This window comes from Python bivittatus, unplaced genomic scaffold (assembly GCF_059951505.1).
Source record: "Python bivittatus isolate LINGU-HERP-01145 unplaced genomic scaffold, Pbiv_v1 ctg000730_np1212, whole genome shotgun sequence".
NCBI lineage: Eukaryota > Metazoa > Chordata > Lepidosauria > Squamata > Pythonidae > Python > Python bivittatus.
In genome coordinates, this window is record NW_028277109.1 from 1,846,665 (window position 1) to 1,864,785 (window position 18,121).

Sequence of the window (18,121 nt, forward strand, 5' to 3'; positions counted from 1 at the left end):
CCAGAGCTATTTTAGCTAACTTGGTTCATAACAAAGATGTGACTTTATGATTTTAGAAACTACACACTAGAGGGGACTAAAGATTCTAAACAGAAGGGGAAAAAAATACAAGCCAACTTTTGGTGTTGGTTAACTGGGACTTACAAAATGACACAAAATGTCATAACACTGGAAATATGACGGGAGCCAGAGGCCAGGCCGTTTCAGGGGAAGATGCCCCCGATGCATTATACTGGTGGCATGTTCCAGCCCTCAGAGCTCAAGCCCAGACCCTGGTCAGCAAGCCTACAGGCCCGGGCTTTCAGCTGTTGCTGTTGAACGCCAGGTCAGTCAATAATAAGGCCCCCCTTTTTCACGACTTTATTGGGGAGGAGCAGGCTGACCTGGTGTGCATTACCGAGACCTGGCTGGCACCAGAGAGGGGAGTAACCCTTTCGGAATTGTGTCCAGCCGGGTTTAGGGTGTGGCACCAGCCAAGACCCCAGGGCAGGGGAGGGGGAGTGGCAGTGGTCATCAGGGAATCCCTGCTGGCCTCCAGAGATCCTGCTCCACAAGTTGCTGGTTGTGAGACCCTGTTTCTGAGGTTGGGCACACGGGATCAGTTGGGAGTGCTGCTAGTGTACCAGCCTCCCTGCTGCATAGCATCCTCCCTGCCTGAGCTGCTGGAGGCCATCTCAGGCTTGGCAGTGGAGTTCCCCAGACTTATGGTCTTGGGGGACTTTAATCTGCCATCCCTGGGGTTGGCCTCAGAGGCGGCTTGGGAGTTCATGGCTACCATGGCAGCCATGGGCCTATCCCAGGTCATCTGTGGCCTGACCTGGGACAGTGGGCACACTCCAGACATGGTTTTCTTGTCGGAGCAGCGGCAGCATGATCTGGTGGGGGATTTTATATTATCCCCCATCATGGTCAGATCACTCCTTGGTGGCGGTGGGATTCTCCTATGCTGCCCCCCTCCGCAGGGAGGTGGGACCTATTCAAACGGTCCGCCCCCGGCAACTGATGGACCCGCACGGGTTCCAAAGGGAGCTGGGGATTGTTCCTGAGGCCTTGCTGCACAGCCCAGCGGAGACTCTGGCTGCAGCCTGGAACAAGGAGGTGGCTGGGGCCTTGGACAGGATCGCGCCTGTGCGTCTTCTCTTGGCCCATCACCCCCGGCGCTCCCCGTGGTTCACGGAGGAGTTGAGGGAGCTGAAAAAGGCTAAGAGATGTCTAGAGCGCCGCTGACGGAAAACTAAGGACGAATCTGACCGAACGCAGGTTAGAGCTGCTATTAAGGCCTACCTAGTGGCGGTAAGGGCGGCGAAACGTCAACATTTCTCCGCTCTTATTGCATCCTCAGAGTGTCGCCCTGCAGCCCTGTTTAGGGTCACTTGGTCCCTCCTGGGAAAAGGGGGGGCAGAGGACTATTTGCAGGGTCGTGCAGAGGAATTTGCTGAACACCTGATGGACAAAATCGCTCAGATCTGTTCTCAGTTGGAAGCCAAGCGTGGAGCAGGTCCTGGGGAGTTGCCCAGGGAGCGTTCTTACCCAGTTATCTGGGAACGGTTTGATCCTGCTGCCCCTGAGGAAGTGGACAGGGTCCTCGGGGCTGTCAGTGCGACTACCTGTGGTTTAGATCCTTGTCCCTCCTGGCTAGTTAAAGTTACCAAGGAGGTGACCTTAGGGTGGGTTCTGCCAGTGGTCAATTCATCCCCAGGAGGGGGTGTTTCCGAAGCCTTTTAAAGAGGCTTTGGTCTGCCCGCTCCTCAAGAAACCGTCACTAGACCCCATCCTTCTGGACAATTTTCGTCCAGTCTCCCACCTCCCCTTTTTAGGAAAGGTGGTGGAAAAGGTGGTCGCGCGGCAGCTTCAGAGGATCCTGGAGGAAACGGATTATCTGGACCCCTATCAGTCAGGGTTCAGGCCTGGTTATGGGACAGAAACAGCATTGGTCGCACTTTTGGATGATCTCTGGCGAGAGCGGAATGAGGGGAGTGCATCCATCCTTGCTCTACTTGACCTCTCGGCGGCTTTCGATACCATCGACCATGGTATCCTTTTGGGTCGCCTGCAGGAGTTGGGGCTGGGTGGCACAGTGTTGTGCTGGTTCAGCTCCTTTCTCCAAGATCGAACCCAATCGGTGTTGATAGGGAGCGAGAGGTCCAGTCCCCGGCCCCTACTCTGTGGGGTGCCTCAGGGTTCGCTTTCACTGCTCCTATTTAACATCTACATGAAACCGTTGGGTGAGATCATCCGGCACCATGGGATGAGGTATCATCAGTATGCTGATGATACCCAATTATACATCTCCATCCCAGGTGTCTTAAGTGATGCTGTGACTGCCCTCTCGCAGTGCCTGGAGGCTGTGGGGGCCTGGATGGGGGACAACAGGCTTTGACTGAACCCTGGTAAGACAGTGTGGCTGTGGGTATGGGGAGCCTCAAGATCTAGGAGTTTGTCATCTCTGGTTCTTGACAGGGTCGCACTACCCCAGACAGACCCAGTGCGTAATCTGGGGGTCCTCCTGGACTCACGACTCCTGCTCGAAGAGCAGGTGGCAGTTGTGGCTAGGAGGGCCTTTGCACGACTTCGTGTTGTGCGGCAGTTACGCCCCTTCCTGGATCAGGAGGCCCTCCGCACGGTCACTCATGCCCTGGTCACCTCTGGGTTGGACTACTGTAACGCGCTCTACATGGGGCTACCCTTGAAGAGTATCCGGAAGCTACAGCTGGTGCAGAATGAGGCGGCACGGACAGTTCTCAATGCCCCTAGGAGGGCACATATAACATCGCTGTTGTGTGAGCTGCATTGGTTGCCAGTTTGCTTCCGGGTCCAATTCAAGGTGTTGGTCATCACTTTTAAAGCCCTTTATGGCACAGGACCAGGTTATCTGAGGAACCGTCTCGCCCCGGTTATTTCAGCCCGCCCCACTCAGTTCAGCAGAAGGGTCAGGTTGAGGACCCCACCAGTCAAGGAATTTCGATTGGTGGGGTCTAGGCAGAGGGCCTTTTCTGCTGTGGCTCCCTCCCTATGGAACATCTTGCCTCCCGAGGTCCGGTGTGCCCCCTCACTCATGGCCTTCAGAAAAGGGGTTAAATCCTGGCTCTGCCAGAAGGCCTGGGGGCCAGATGGGGGCTCGCATCTGTGGAGATGGCTGGTGGGGTGATGGGTTTGGTTCCCCCCCCCAGCATCTTGAAGGTTTTAGGGCTAAAATTTACAGGGGGGGTTTAGGACATTTTTAATGTACATTTCTATTTTAATTATTCATGGATTTTAGCCATTGTTGGAGGGATTGGTGTTTTTTCCTTTTTTGTTATTGTGAGCCGCCCAGAGTCACCCGTTGGGGGAGATGGGCAGCATACAAGTTTAACAATAAATAAATAAATAAATAAATAAATAAATAAATAAATAAAAATATTAAAGGAGATCTTTGAAGAATGGAGCCAGAAATTAGTAGCTACAATCTCAACAGTGTCAGTAATGATGTCTGATTCTATGGATAGATTATGTCCAAAAAATGTCAATGAGCGAATTACAGATGTGGAGCAAATTTTGTCTGACAAGACAAAGTACTGAAAGTGGAACTACAAATGACAGGCCAAGAGAATGATTTGGAAAAGGATATTTTAAAAAAAAAATTGGCTGAAGTTTTAAAAATTAAAGGGTAAATACAAATGACAAACCAAGAGAACAACCTGGAAAATGTTTTCTTATTGGATCTACAAAAATGGCTTGTTAAACTTTTGAGGAAGTCTGTGTGATGGGATAAAGAAGAACTGAAGAGAAATCAAATCCTAGGACAATATTTGAATGAACTAAAGATTAAGACTGTTACAAGTCAAAGAAAGGAATATAAAGTTGGTTTATTTGATCAAGATTAAAATAAGACATGTATTTGCAAAGTTCTGCTAACCCTTTGAAGATTTTTTGCTGACACCAGGATTGAAAAGTTGATGTTTTATGGATTTACTTATAGATAAGGGATGGGATATGGGATGAAGTGTTATCTGTTTGTAATCTTATAGGAGGTGAAGAGCTACTAAATTTGCCTATACTTGTAATGAAGGTTGGAAGTCACTTATTTACATATTTCTTTTTCTTTACCATATTCCTTCTTTTCTTTATTTTCTTTTTCCTTGCACTTTTAATTCTTTCTTACTATTCTTTTTTCTTTAAGTTTAGTTAGTTTTTACTTTTGTAATAAAAATCCTTAAATATAAATACATACATACATACATACATTTATTTCCTTGAGTTTTCCTGCAAGTGCAGGGTCCTCTCTCTCTCTCTCCCCCCCCCAAAGGGGAAGCACAGAAAATATGGAAAACATCCTAACATTGTGCTGCATTAAGTGATAGTTCCATAGGATGTGCAATATTTGCATATACTGTATAACATTCAAACTACTAAACTACTCCAGAAGCTTTCAGGCAGCAAAGGTAACTAGCCCCTTTTCTGGAGATTTCTGGGGTTGAGTTTGCTAGTAAGAAGATATACTCCTTATCTAACCAGTCAGGAATAGCAGACTGTTCTCCATCTTGTCTGCAGGTCAGACTCAAGTCCACATTGGTTTCCTTGATCCCAAGTGGGATCAAAGTCTGAGCAGACAGGCTGGTGTTTGAGATCAACTGTGCTCCATTTTTTGAGGACCATACAAAATTATCTATGAATGTGAAAGGAGCTGGACATCTCTCATTAAAAGCCAGTTTTGGCTAGAATCTTAAGCGGCATAGTCTAAGCAACTAGCCCAAATTTCTGGAACAATCAGGAACCAGTAACAAAAGCCTGTCATCAGGGAGAAAATAACTGCTATACCCAAAGACCGTCTTCCTTTATCAACAAGACTGTTCATAGCAAGGAGCATTAGTTGGGCTGGTTGAAGAAGGTGAATGGCAGGTATGCTCTGGGTAAAAACAGCTGGGTAGCCCTCTCTCTTTGCATAGAAAGCTGACAGCCAGCTCTGTTATCATCACATACAGTCAGGTCCAGAAATATTGGGACATCGACACAATTCTAACATCTTTGGCTCTATACACCACCACAATGGATTTGGAATGAAACAAACACAATGTGCCTTAACTGCAGACTGTCAGCTTTAATTTGAGGGTATGTACATCCAACTCAGGTGAACGGTGTAGGAATTACAACAGTTTGCATATGTGCCCCCCACTTGTTAAGGGACCAAAAATAATGGGACAATTGGCTTCTCAGCTGTTCCATGGCCAGGTGTGTGATATTCCCTCAGTACCCCAATTACAATGTGCAGATAAAAGGCCCAGAGTTCATTTCAAGTGTGCTATTTGCATTTGGAATCTGTTGCTGTCAACTCTCAAGATGAGATCCAAAGAGCTGTCACTATCAGTGAAGCAAGCCATCATTAGGCTGAAGAAACAAAACAAACCCATCAGAGAGATAGCAAGAACATTAGGCGTGGCCAAAACAACTGTTTGGAACATTCTCAAAAAGAAGGAACGCACCGGTGAGCTCAGCAACACCCAAAGACCCAGGAGACAACGGAAAACAACTGTGGTGGATGACCGAAGAATCCTTTCCCTGGTGAAGAAAACACCCTTCACAACAGTTGGCCAGATCAAGAACACTCTCCAGGAGGTAGGTGTATGTGTGTCAAAGTCAACAATCAAAAGAAGACGTCACCAGAGTGAATACAGAGGGTTCACCACAAGATGTAAACCATTGGTGAGCCTCAAAAACAGGAAGGCCAGATTAGAGTTTGCCAAACGACATCTAAAAAAGCCTTCACAGTTCTGGAACAACATCCTATGGACAGATGAGACCAAGATCAACTTGTACCACAGTGATGGGAAGAGAAGAGTATGGAGAAGGAAAGGAACCGCTCATGATCCTAAGCATACCACCTCATCAGTGAAGCATGGTGGTGGTAGTGTCATGGCGTGGGCATGTATGGCTGCCAGTGGAACTGGTTCTCTTGTATTTATTGATGATGTGACTGCTGACAAAAGCAGCAGGATGAATTCTGCAGTGTTTTGGGCAATATTATCTGCTCACATTCAGCCAAATGCTGCAGAACTCATTGGATGGCGCTTCACAGTACAGATGGACAATGACCCAAAGCATACTGCAAAAGTAACCAAAGAGTTTTTGAAGGGACAGAAGTGGAATGTTATGCAATGGCCAAGTCAATCACCTGACCTGAATCCCATTGAGCATGCATTTCACTTGCTGAAGACAAAACTGAAGGGAAAATGCCCCAAGAACAAGCAGGAACTGAAGACAGTTGCAGTAGAGGCCTGGCAGAGCAACACCAGGGATGAAACCCAGCGTCTGGTGATGTCTATGCGTTCCAGGCTTCAGGTTGTGATTGACTGCAATGGATTTGCAACCAAGTATTAAAAAGGGAAAGTTTGATTTATGATTATTATTCTGTCCCATTACTTTTGGTCCCTTAACAAGTGGGAGGCACATATGCAAACTGTTGTAATTCCTACACCGTTCACCTGAGTTGGATGTACATACCCTCAAATTAAAGCTGACAGTCTGCAGTTACAGCACATTGTGTTTGTTTCATTCCAAATCCATTGTGGTGGTGTATAGAGCCAAAGATGTTAGAATTGTGTCGGTGTCCCAATATTTCTGGACCTGACTGTATTTAACAGCAACAACAACAAAAGCCAAAAAGAAACCTTGCTTGGGACTTACAAGGATACCTCTCTCACTGTTTCTGCCCCACCTGGCAGAGGTCCCTTCGGTAGAACAGGGTCAGTGGTCGGGACCCGGGAAGGGTCCCTTCTCTGTTGCAGCACCTGCGCTCCCACGTTCCACATCCTGCCCTCCCACCCACCCAACTTTGTTCAGAAAGTCATTGAAAACTTGCTTTTATCCAAGCCTTGAGGCAGAACGATGTTTGAGTCCCTGTAGGATGTTTTGTTGTTCTTGATCTGTTTCTTTTTTTAATTTTTCTTACTTTTTAAAAATGTAAACCACCCAGAGTCATCTGGGGTCAGGCACCCCTAAACTCTATTAAATAAATAAATGATTCCTAGACACTTGGTCAGAACCTAAATCATCAGAAAAAATCCAGTCTAAAGGTACTCCCTGGATGAATAATGTCACCATTTCAGCAGCTGAAAGTCAGTTTACCACAAAATTCATTCGGCACAGGCTCAGATATCAACGGGTCTGCTGTCTATTGCATCTCTATTAGCAACAGTGTGTTCTCTAACAAGTAACATAGCAGAAAGGTCCTCAAGCCTATAAGCCTTAGATTGCCCTAGTAACTCCTATTTAGAAGGAATCAATAACCAACACAGACTTCAGCTGGTATAAATTCCTCAGTTTTCAGTTGTTTTGAGGCTCTCTGAGGACTCTACTGTAAGGAGCTGAATTTCTCCTGCCCCTCCCCCCAGCATTTCCACTTATCCAACATGGCAAGGATTAAATTAAAACAACTATCACTGTATCTTTGACTTCCAATAAAAACAACAAACATCTTTAACAAAATAAAATAATGTGGGTAAAATAAAACCACAAGAGCCAACAGATTTTATGTTCAGTCTTGTCACCTTGATGGGAAAAAGCCTTTCAGAAAATATAAAATCGTAAGGTTTTATGAAGGTCTTCAACCCCCTGCCCAGGGCAGGAATCCTCAGATCATCCCAGGCAAATGGCTGCCCAATCTTTGTCTGAAAAACTCCAGGACTGCTGAGCCAGATACCACCTATCCTGTACATTTTTTTAGGGTTTTTTTCTCCTGTCAAAGTACAAAACCTTATTATTTCTCACTACTGAACTGCATATTGTTGGATAGGTTCCAATGTTCAAGTCTACCAAGATCTGATTTCATTAATGACTTGGATAAAGAGCTTGAGGGAATGCTTATCAGATTTGCAGATTACAAATGGGATGGATAATGTCCTAAAGACTGGAATAAAATTTAAAACAATTAAAGAGGTTAAACAGGTTAAAGATATGGGCTGAAAGTAAAAATAATAAAATAAAAATTTAATAGAGGCAAATGTACGTTGGGAAAGCTCCTTTGGTAATAAGATTCAGCCTGTGGTACTGCTGCAAAAAAAGCAAACACAATTTTAGGCTACATCAGTAGAAGCACAGCTTCCAAACCATAGGAGGTAATCTTCCCATTTATTCTGTACTATGAGATCCCACCTCAAGTGTCCAGTTCTGGGCACCTGATTTCAAAGATGATTAAAGGACTGTAAACTAAATCCTAGGAAGAGGGATTGAAGGAGCCTTGAGAATATGATAGGACTCTATAAACACCTGAAAGGATGTCACCCAGAAGAAGGTCAAGAGTGGTCCCCTTAGCCAGCCATTTGGTTAGGGGTGTGTTAATGCCTGCCCTAAGCAGACGGTTAGGCTTGGTGTCCACAGTGGCCTCTTTGAAGGACCTCCTCAGCTTCTAGTTATTATGATGCTCTGTCTTCAAATGTTGTAATCTTTCTCAAGCTCCCTGCCACAGATCTCTGGCACTCCCTCCCAGAAGCCTGCCCTGCTTGCTGTTCTCTTACCTAGTGGGTCTGTTGGTGTGCCCTTAAAGATGATGCGGTATGTGGTAAGGAATACAGCTCCTTCAGCTGGAAGCAGAGGCGGCCCCCCAACACTGCCTCCAGCACCTTCTTCCCTGCCATCGGGCACGAGGTAAACACGCAGACCATCCATAACACTCTCTTCTCCAATCAGTAGACTTGGCTGGAGGAGTTTGGGCTGCGAGAAGCAAAGGGGAAGGAACCTGCTCACCTCCAGCGAGAAAGTAGATCAGCCTACTGCAATTGAGCTGCCTGCCCCACTTCTGGTGAAGCCCCTCCCCAAGATACCCACTTTTTTTTTGTTTGGGGTCAGACTAGAGATGTTCAGAGACTTGCTCTTGCAAGAGGGGGAAAGATCTCACCTTTTGTATTGGAGGGAGCCTCTTGCTTTCTCTGTGTACTGCATCCAGCGTCTCAATGTGCATTTGGACAATGTCTGGAGATTGCAGGAGAGGGAGGCAATGAGAACTGAAAGTCCCTCTCTAGGCCACACACATTCCCCTAACCACTCCCGCAAAGACAGAGCTCTCTGCTCAGCCCCTGGGGGTGGGAGATGACAGGGCACCTGCCTGGGATCATGACATGCAGCCCCTTGAGGTGTTCATTGGTGACTCCACTCTCCGTGCAGACCTTGTCCACAAAGCGGTTGATAAACCGTACCACGTAGTTTGCCACGTCAGAACTTTCGGCATCCTCAAAGCCACTTTCAGTATCATAGCTGTCTGCCACACTGCCAGCAATGCTGACAAGGAAGAGGAGGTTATGAGCACCCTGCCAAACGACCCTCTCCCACCTGCAGTCCCCCTCTGCCGTCTGAATAGCCTGGTTCAGTGGGACACTACCTGCTGGTGATTAAACTATTGCTGACACTCTCAGCATCTCCTAGTCCTGAGCCACGCAGGAGCCTGTTCTTGCTAGTGTCCAAAGGCAGCAGGAGGTAGCTCATGCGGTTGGCATAGTGAATTGCTTGGCTGAAGACTGTGCTCTCCTCCTTCTGAATCAGTTCCTGCTGTTTCTCCCGGCTCATGGTGGGCCAAAGACGGCACTGCACAGCAGCAATCTCCAGAGCTGACTCCTCCTCCTGTACCCCCTCCTGGGACCCAGGGAAAAGGCCTAGTCAGCTACCTGGAGGCAGCTGCTTCAAAAGTCCCTCCTCTCTTCTCCCTCACAGCTCAGACCTACCTTCTCAGCACAGTCCTCCTCATTGCTCTCCACATAAAGAGCCCGGATGTGGTTCTGCACGTCACTGTAGAACATGGCTTCCCAAAACTGAAGGTTGGTCCAAACCAGGTGCTCCTGCACACAGCTGTAAGCAAACTGGGTAATTCCTGGGCTGAGTTTCTGGAGGGGGGGGCAAAGAAAAAAAAAGAAATGCTTTGAGTGGAGGCTACCCATCTTTCTTCCCTTGGCCATCACAACCCCACTAAAGCCTGCCCTGCTACTTACGCGGCAAAAGGCAGTGACCAGGGGCAGAAGTGCAGCAGCAACCCCATGCTCATCCGTGGCACTGCAATCCTGTGGAGATACAGAACAATGCTATGGTTCTCCCCCAAGGAAACGGGGGGGGGGGCGCTGCCCAGATCTCTAGCCATACCTGCAAGCAGCAGTTCATCATGCGGACAATGAAGTCAAACTGCTGATGGTCCAGCATGGCTCTGTTCTGCTGCACGTGGAGGTTCAGCTCCTGGGTGAGACACTGGCGAGCTGCCCGACTCTTCATGGCTCGGAGCACAGCCGGGAGAAGCTGCAAGGCAACAGGGCAGTACTCAGGAGAGACCTTGAATTTTCCCAGCCTGCCCTGCTCTGGATAAGCCCAACTCATGGAGGACCAGGAGAGAAAAGGGGTTCCTTTACTGCAGGCAAAGAGAGACCATCCTCTTGACAGTAAGAGTGGGGGAACCTGCTTTGAGAGGCGCTGCCTCTTTCATGCCTGCCGAGAGAACTCTCACCACCACCTTGTGAGTTCCTGGGGGAGCAGCCAAGTGGCCTGTATTCTGGGGATTCTGAACCTTATACTGCAGATCAGAGGAAAGGGATCTAACAACTGGTCTGGGTTACATTTCAAGCCTCCGTTTTACAGATAATGGATGCTCTTATCTTTTTTCTTTATATAATGAAAGTATTTGGTGTAAAATGCACACTAACATTACATACTGATATTGAAAAATCCCGACCTTGTTAATCTCTTGGTTTAGATCCTACACGGGGGGGTGGGGGCGGGTTGTCATGTCCCAAGGAGGCCCACCAAGCTCTCACCTTTTTGGCTTCCAACATCTTACTTTCAAAGACAAAGGAGATGCAGTTCCTGACCACCTCCAATCGACGAGCACTGTTGGCCAGCAGCATCCCGTTCCGCTCCATGAGGGTTCCTGAAAGGGGGGAGAGGAAGCAAGTATCTGTCTGAAGACACTGGGAAAACTACCACCCACTCCCTCATGTCAGCCTTCATGGATTCATCTGTGCCAAAACTGGGCAAGGGAGCGGCCAACATCCCTCACCTCACCCAGACCAAAGGGGTGTTCAAGAGCATCCTTGTTTCGCTGATCTCTGGAACCTCATCATTTGAGCTGCTCTTTCCTGCAGCTTTTCCAGCTCCACAACATCCTTTTTCTGGTCACAGCACCTCAAAAAGGACACTGCAGAGCTGGAAAAGATGCAGAAAGAGGCAACCAGAAAGGTTAGGAGGCTAGAGCGGCTCCTCTGGGAGGAAGAGTTAGGTAATGCAGAGCTTTCAGACTCAGAATGAAGGTAGGGGAAGTGAAACCAGGTCATTAAAAAGTCATCCATGTGGCAGAAAATGTGGGTGGAACCAGAGGCCATCTACTGAATTTGCTGCCACCAAATCTAGACAAGGGAGAATTGGGAATAGTCCGGATGGTGGCACCCCATCTCCTAAGAGAGGGGCATCTGCTGAGGAGCTGTAGTAGCACTGGGCAATTTCTCTCCTGGCCACGGTGGACTTCTTGAATGGGTGTGGTGGCCACAATAGGATCCAGAAGGCTGGATGGTCTTTGGCTGGATCCTGTCTCAGGGCTCTTATCTTCTTATTAAACACTGCATGAGTTGTCCAAAGGGAAGGCGAGGGCAAGAAGGGGGGCCTCTGAAACCTATCCTGCATGCAGAAGCTAAAGTCAACCATCCCTTTCAGGACTTGGGAGCCTGTGACACATCAATTTATGTTTTACATTTATATCCTGCCTTTTTCAGGTACTCAAGGTGGTATATGCAGCACTGCCTCTCCTATTTTTCCCCACAACAAAACTGTGAGGTAGGCTGGGCTGAGAGAATAAGTGAGTGACCAGCCAAGGTCACCCAGAGGGCTTCCTGATTCTCCCCAGTGCCCCTCCAACATCTTAAACACATCGTTATTTATTTATTATAGCTGCCCGCTCCTATAGTCTCTGTATGTAGTACTTGGTCAAAGAGAAACAAAGAGAAACTTGTTTATCACTCCTGCTTGCAGATTTCTCCAACCCCTAGCTGTCCCCGTGCAGAGAAACAGACCATGCTACCTCAAGGCTGCAACAGTCTCAGCACCAGCACATTATTAGCACACACATACCCAGGGGTGGCCCAGATGGCACCATGGCTTTCTTCTCTGCCTTTACCAAAGGAGGTGCTGTTTGCTGTTTTGCTGTGGCCTGGTCAACAATCCACTGGATGGTCCCTTCATCCAAATGGGGGAATGGCTTTTGGTGCAGACGCAGGTGACAGCCCTCCGTGGGCTTCTGCACCTTATGCATTGTCACTGCTGGATAAGGGTTCTCCTGGACCAACAAAGGCACAGACAGAGTCACCAAGCAGGAACACACAGTCCATACAGCCAATGCAAAATCTGTACGTAAAGCATCCCTGATGGACAGCAGCCAGCCTGTTCTAGGACCAAGGCTCATCATCACCAAACAAGTTGGGCTCTAAGAAGTTTCTCCAAAGGCCCAGTCAAAATTGGCATCTCTCCATTTTCCTCCTGCCCTCTGCTGCAACAGAATCCGCTGGGCTTCACTTTTTACATGACAGTATCTGCTTGACAAGACCTGCCTAAGCAAGCATATGGGTGCACGGCTGAATGCCAGAAAAGCAACCTGCTGATTCGGGGGTGGGGAGGAAGGAATCCCAGCCAAGTGCCTAGGTGATGTAGGCACTGCACTCTCTGCCCAGTCCCAGTCCTCAAATCTGGAACAAAAGAGGGAACGCTGCTCTCCGGAGGCAATTCAATGGCTGCCTCCAGTGTTTGCACACACATACTTTCTTATACCCAGATGCACATAGGCATACATTTTTGTACAGCTGTTCTGCTAGTTCCTTGATGTGCCGCAGAATCTTAGCCTTGTTTCCTTCATCAGCCTGCATCCGTTTTGCTTCACTGGCCACAAGCTAAGAAATGAGAAAGAAGGAAGAATTCTTTTTTTTAAAAAAAGCACTCTAACACCCCCTCCCAATTAGCCGGAAGATATGGTACACTACAGGGTTGAACTGCCTTCCCCAATGACCTCTCACCTCATCAAATAAGTCGGTCTCCCGGTAGGGGGGGCCCCTCTCGGTCACAAAACCAGCAAACGCCATACCCTCCAGTACCTTGGGAAGGAAGTCATCTTCCACCAGCCCTCTCTGTCCAAGAAAGGCTGCCTAGAGCAAGGGAGAGAAAATTATCATGCAGCACCTTCCTCAGGGTGCCTGTGCTTTTGGGGTAGGCCACAGGCCAGAGTTTCCCCCAGTCAAGCACTACCCTGAGAAACAATCCAGGAGAAAGGGACAGCGGCATTCACTGCACTGGCTGAGAAAAGGACCGTTCTTCCCTCTACAGCCTTCTCAGTGGGAGGACTCAGGGCATCAGGCCACACAGGCACTTCTGGAAGAGCTGGACCCAGTCCCAGCTCAGGATGTGGGAACTTCAATTCCTGATGAAAGAAAATCTTTTTTCCCATCCTGCTGGGCATGGGTTACCAGTTTGTTTCTGGGTCCAAACCTTGGTTATGTCAACAGGCCTGGGGACCCCAGGGGATGGGTGAGCTAGTGAGGTGGCTCCATTATTATTAACATCCCTTTGCCTGCTTTTGTTTTAGCTCAGTTCTTATAGCTTTTGATGTTTTAATAGTTACTAATTAGAGTGGTTTTTAGGTATTTATTACTGATTTAACTTTGTTGTAAGCTGCCCAGAGCTGCTTGTAAAAGTGATATGGGCAGCTATATAAATTGGATAAATAAAATAAAAATAAATAAAACATAATACTGGAACCCGATTTGGAACTTCATCACCTGTACGATTCTTCCTGTTCATAAGTGTCGGAAGACCGGGTTATTTTACTGCTAAAGGCTGCTCTGAACAAAATTTCTACACTGGGTAGACAAGAGAGAATTCACCTTCCTGGGTGCAGGTGGCCAGCCTGGCTCTGCCAACTCCCCTCCACAGCCTTACCTTGTGGAAGCGAATGACTGGCTCCGGGTGAATGCGGATGATGTGCAGGCACCAGCGGTAGCCCTGGAGCAACTGAGCAAATAGGCGGAGGAAGACTGCCCGGATCTCCTTATCCTACAGCCAAACAGGCAAGTGAGGAGAGAAACATCAGGGACAAACAAGGCCGCTGAGTGGCGAGGCTCGGGGCATCAACCACAGTCCTGGCTGCCTGCTCCCGAAAGTCACTGCAACCTGCAGCACTTTGTAACCATGCCCCTTTTGCAGAGCTGTAACCCGTCCAGCATCCCTGCAACCCAGCCTGTCTCCTGAGGCTACGGAACACTCGGGACAGCTCCCAAAAGTCGAGCCAGCCAGCCCTTCTATAGCTTACACCCATTTACCTGCATCTTGAGGGAGGAAGCAGAGATGGTGGATGGTGGGAAGGCCAGATCTGCCATCTCCAACTCCGGGTCCAAGACCTGCTCAAACAAAGTCAATGATCCATTCAAATTGGGAAGGGTCTCCATTTACCTCTCTCCAGGGGCACAACTTGTAAAGCAAATGCAACTTCCCCTCGAAAAGAACCAGATTTGAGGTTGTGCAGAGGATAAAAGAGCAGAAACCGTGGGCATGTTTTTACAGGCAGCAGAAGAGGAGCCACCTTGTATTTTGACCATGCTATTTCAGATTGTGGAGAAGGAACTCACATGAACGAAAACCTCCCTTAAAAGAAAACTGGAAGAGTTCTACCTCAGCCTTCCTGCCAAAAACTAATTTTCCACAGAAAGGGAATGATTTCCATTCCATTTTGTGAGTCTTCATTAGCAATCTGAAAAGATATGTTCAAGATGCAGGGGCAGCTCTGCTAACCTGGGGAATTAGGCCTCCATGAGCAACCATGAAAAAAACCAAATGACTTGCTGTGACACTTCGTCTAAAACCCCACCACACAGATTCACTCAAATACCGAGAGTCAAATTAAGCTCCAGTATTAAGAAGTGGAAGAACTCTTACTGGAGCCTTGAGGCTCCATCACCAGAGGTTTTCAAAGAAAGGTTGGACAGCCCTTGGTCTAGGATGGTCTGAGGATCCCTGCCATGGATGGGGAGTTGGACTGAAAGACCTCCAAGCTCCCTTCTAACCCCAGGATTCTATGACATGGAAGGTGTCAGGATTTTCTTTCTCATGGGAAAGGATTCATCCCGTTATCTTTACAACAATAACAAATAATATTTTGGTTATAGAGATCATGTGAAAAACACCTGTTATTGTGTGTTATGTATTGTGCTATTTACTGCCACCTATTGGCGTGTGTATGCTAGTTACCCAGTGGGGGTGGCATAGAGCTATAATACAAGGAGAGGAAAATGTGCAGCCTCTCTGAGTAGTTGTTAGTTGTTTTAGTGTTAGCCACTATGTAGGTTTTATGGGCTACATAGTTGTAACAAAGTACCAAGTAGTGTACCTCTTCTCTAAGAGTTTGTAGCTAGAGATTTTGTTAAGCTTGTGTTGCTAATAAGTCTTGGATGCTACAATATAATGAGAAGATGTGTTTTTCTTTATATTTTGTATGATATTTGCATTTTATGGAATTTTGCATTTTTATCAATAAACACCAGTTAGTATATATTTTCTGACTGGATTTCTTTGGGAAACAAGAAATGGACATTGCATTGTGTTTGCTTTCATGGATAATATTTTCCTGGAGTTTTTGCTGCGCTCTGCACAAACAGGAGTGTTTGTGATTATCACTCTGCACGACAGAAGAATCTCTAAACCAATGAATGGGCCACAGGTTAAGGTGGCAAGAGGTACCCCCCACAAAACATGCTCTTAAATGCATGCACCAAAGAGCTACCAGATTGCGGGTCTTGCTGCTGTCAGCCCCACTAGGTAGACCAGATCAGGAAATCAATTCCATAGGAAGGCTAAAACTATTTTTATTGAGATGGGCTATAACAACAGAATCTTGCAAGTTGGACTGTGCTGTACCTTCTCCCCCTTCTTATACTCCAGTGAATCAGGGAGGCAACTGTCTGATCCACTTCCAAATGTTATCTCGTTGCTCTGGATTTTAAAAAATGCCTCAGCCTCTTTTGCCAAGGTAACAGTTTTTGCATATTTCCATCAAGATCATCTTCCTTTCGCTCTACAGCTGCCTAGGAGAACGGTCTTCTCAGTCCTGTCACTCTGCCTGTCTGGTAACAACATGGGACCCAACCCAACTGCACTGAACACAAGGCGAGATGCCCTATCAACTGCTCCAGTCCTGTTGCTTAAAGTTGTCCTCATAATCTTTGTGCAGTTAATAAACAGATGCTGAAAATTATGTAACTTCAGTTTATTTTCGTATTATGAGGCCCGGCTGATACTAGGGGTTAGCTTTCTTCAGTGGGAATGGGCTCCTTCAGAAATGTGTGGTAAAACTAGAAGAGACAGGGTTAAGAACAAACATACATACCCACCACACTACTCCCTTTTGGGTTATGGAGAGCAGAAAAAAGGAGCAAGAAATAGTCAGCCAAAGAAACAGAAAATGGGAGATAAGAAAAAGAAAACAAACTATAGCTAAAAGCTAGTTTACACCCACTCCATTCACTACAACTTTCCACATCTTTCTATTCTTATAAACCATCTTTGCTTCCATCACGTCCATAAGCTCCTTCACACATTGCCTTTGGTTTTTTAAATTGCTCACCTTTCTCTTTTTCAAGATCATAAGAACACAACCTTTGATCTTCCTATTCCACCCAACCCATCTGCTCTTCCTTCATAAATTCATTTTGTGATTCAGTATTTCTATAGGACCAAATCACCTCAATGTATTTCTTACCTACTGATCATACAGGTAATCCTCGAGTTACAAGTGCAGTTGGGACTGGAATTGCCATTGCTAAGTGATGTGGTCATAAAGTGCGACATCACGTGACTGCATGCTTAGTGAAAGCAATCCAGGCAGTCCCAGCTGGCGTCATAACCCCAATATGTGGGTCATTAAGCAGGAAGCAGAGGGAGTCCCCAGGTAAGGAGCACAGAGGTGCCGCAGGCGGGTGGGGGAGGCCCAGCGCAGGCCGCCCACAAGTTGGGGGAGGAGGTGCTTGGTGCAGCATGAATTCAGAAAGGCCGGGGAAAGAGCATGTGGGGTGCGAGTACAGGGAGGCCTGGGAAAGAGGGTGCGGGGTGCAGGATGCATGTGACTGCAGGGAGGCTAAGGAAACAGGGTATGGGGTGCACTTGATCACAGGGAGGCCGTGGAAAGAGGGCACGGGGTATGTGTGTGCATGTGTGCAATCAAATGGAAGCCAAGGACAGAGGGCACGGGGGGCGGTGTACGAATGTAGGGAGGCCATGGAAAGTGAGCGCGGGGTGTGTGTGATTGCAGGAAGGCCGTGGAAAGAGGGTGCATGATTCACATGTGTGATTGCAGGGAGGCCATGGAAAGAGCACAGGGTGCATGAGAGCAAAGGAGGGCATGGTGCAGGCATGGTGCATGCAAGCAAAGAAAGGCAGGGGAGGTGGGGAGACTTACTCCGACGACTTGTGACCTTCCTTGCTGGCTTCCTATTGACTTTGCTAGGGGGAAGCTGGCAGGGAAGAGCACAAATGGCAATCACATGATTGCACACTGTAATTGGTCTTAAGTGCAAGCTGGTTGCCAGGCACCCAAATTTTGTTCACATGACTGCAGGGGCGCTGCAATGGCTGGAACTTTGGGGGCTGGTCATAAGTCCCTTCATTCAGCATTATCGTAACTTTGAATGGTTGCTGAGCGAATGGTCGTAACTTGAGGACTACCTATACGCTTTTTTAGTTGTCATTCATCCAGCAGCCTCTCTTACCACACATACTCCTCAAGTACAACATTCTTACTGCATTCATTTTTGTTTCTCCTGACATACCAAATTCTCACTTCCATGTAATGGGGTGGGCAGAAGTATGTTTTTATACATAGACATTTTTCCTTGCTTTGAACAGACCACATATTATCCACTACTTCTCCACCACCATTTTTTCCATCTTAAAATTTCTCCATTTTCCTATCTTTAGTAAACATTCTACCAGGGCATACAAATTCATCTATTTTTTTTGTTTGTTTACAACTTGCAATGTGCACTCCATTTACTCTGTAACACCTAACCACCTTGGTCTTTGATACATTAATTTTTAGATCCATGCTTGTTGCTACATCAAACCATCTAACATTCTCTGCAAATCAGCC

The 18,121-nt window shown here is 47.3% G+C and overlaps 1 protein-coding gene across 6 annotated transcripts in view; it reads right to left on the reverse strand.

Annotated features, from left to right (window-relative positions):
- SBF1 (SET binding factor 1) overlaps window positions 1-18,121 on the reverse strand; it is a 112,987-nt gene that overhangs the window by 29,550 nt on the left and 65,316 nt on the right. For all 6 annotated transcript variants that reach the window (XM_088129082.1, XM_088129081.1, XM_088129080.1 and 3 more), the window contains exons 10-22: window positions 14,304-14,381; window positions 13,924-14,037; window positions 13,005-13,133; window positions 12,783-12,881; window positions 12,070-12,274; window positions 10,764-10,876; window positions 10,102-10,251; window positions 9,954-10,022; window positions 9,690-9,848; window positions 9,350-9,600; window positions 9,077-9,249; window positions 8,870-8,943; window positions 8,490-8,685 (exon numbers count right to left, since the gene is read on the reverse strand). In XM_088129082.1, coding sequence (XP_087985208.1) covers window positions 8,490-8,685; window positions 8,870-8,943; window positions 9,077-9,249; window positions 9,350-9,600; window positions 9,690-9,848; window positions 9,954-10,022; window positions 10,102-10,251; window positions 10,764-10,876; window positions 12,070-12,274; window positions 12,783-12,881; window positions 13,005-13,133; window positions 13,924-14,037; window positions 14,304-14,381 — 1,810 coding nt within the window. The remainder of the gene's footprint in view (window positions 1-8,489; window positions 8,686-8,869; window positions 8,944-9,076; window positions 9,250-9,349; window positions 9,601-9,689; window positions 9,849-9,953; window positions 10,023-10,101; window positions 10,252-10,763; window positions 10,877-12,069; window positions 12,275-12,782; window positions 12,882-13,004; window positions 13,134-13,923; window positions 14,038-14,303; window positions 14,382-18,121) is intronic.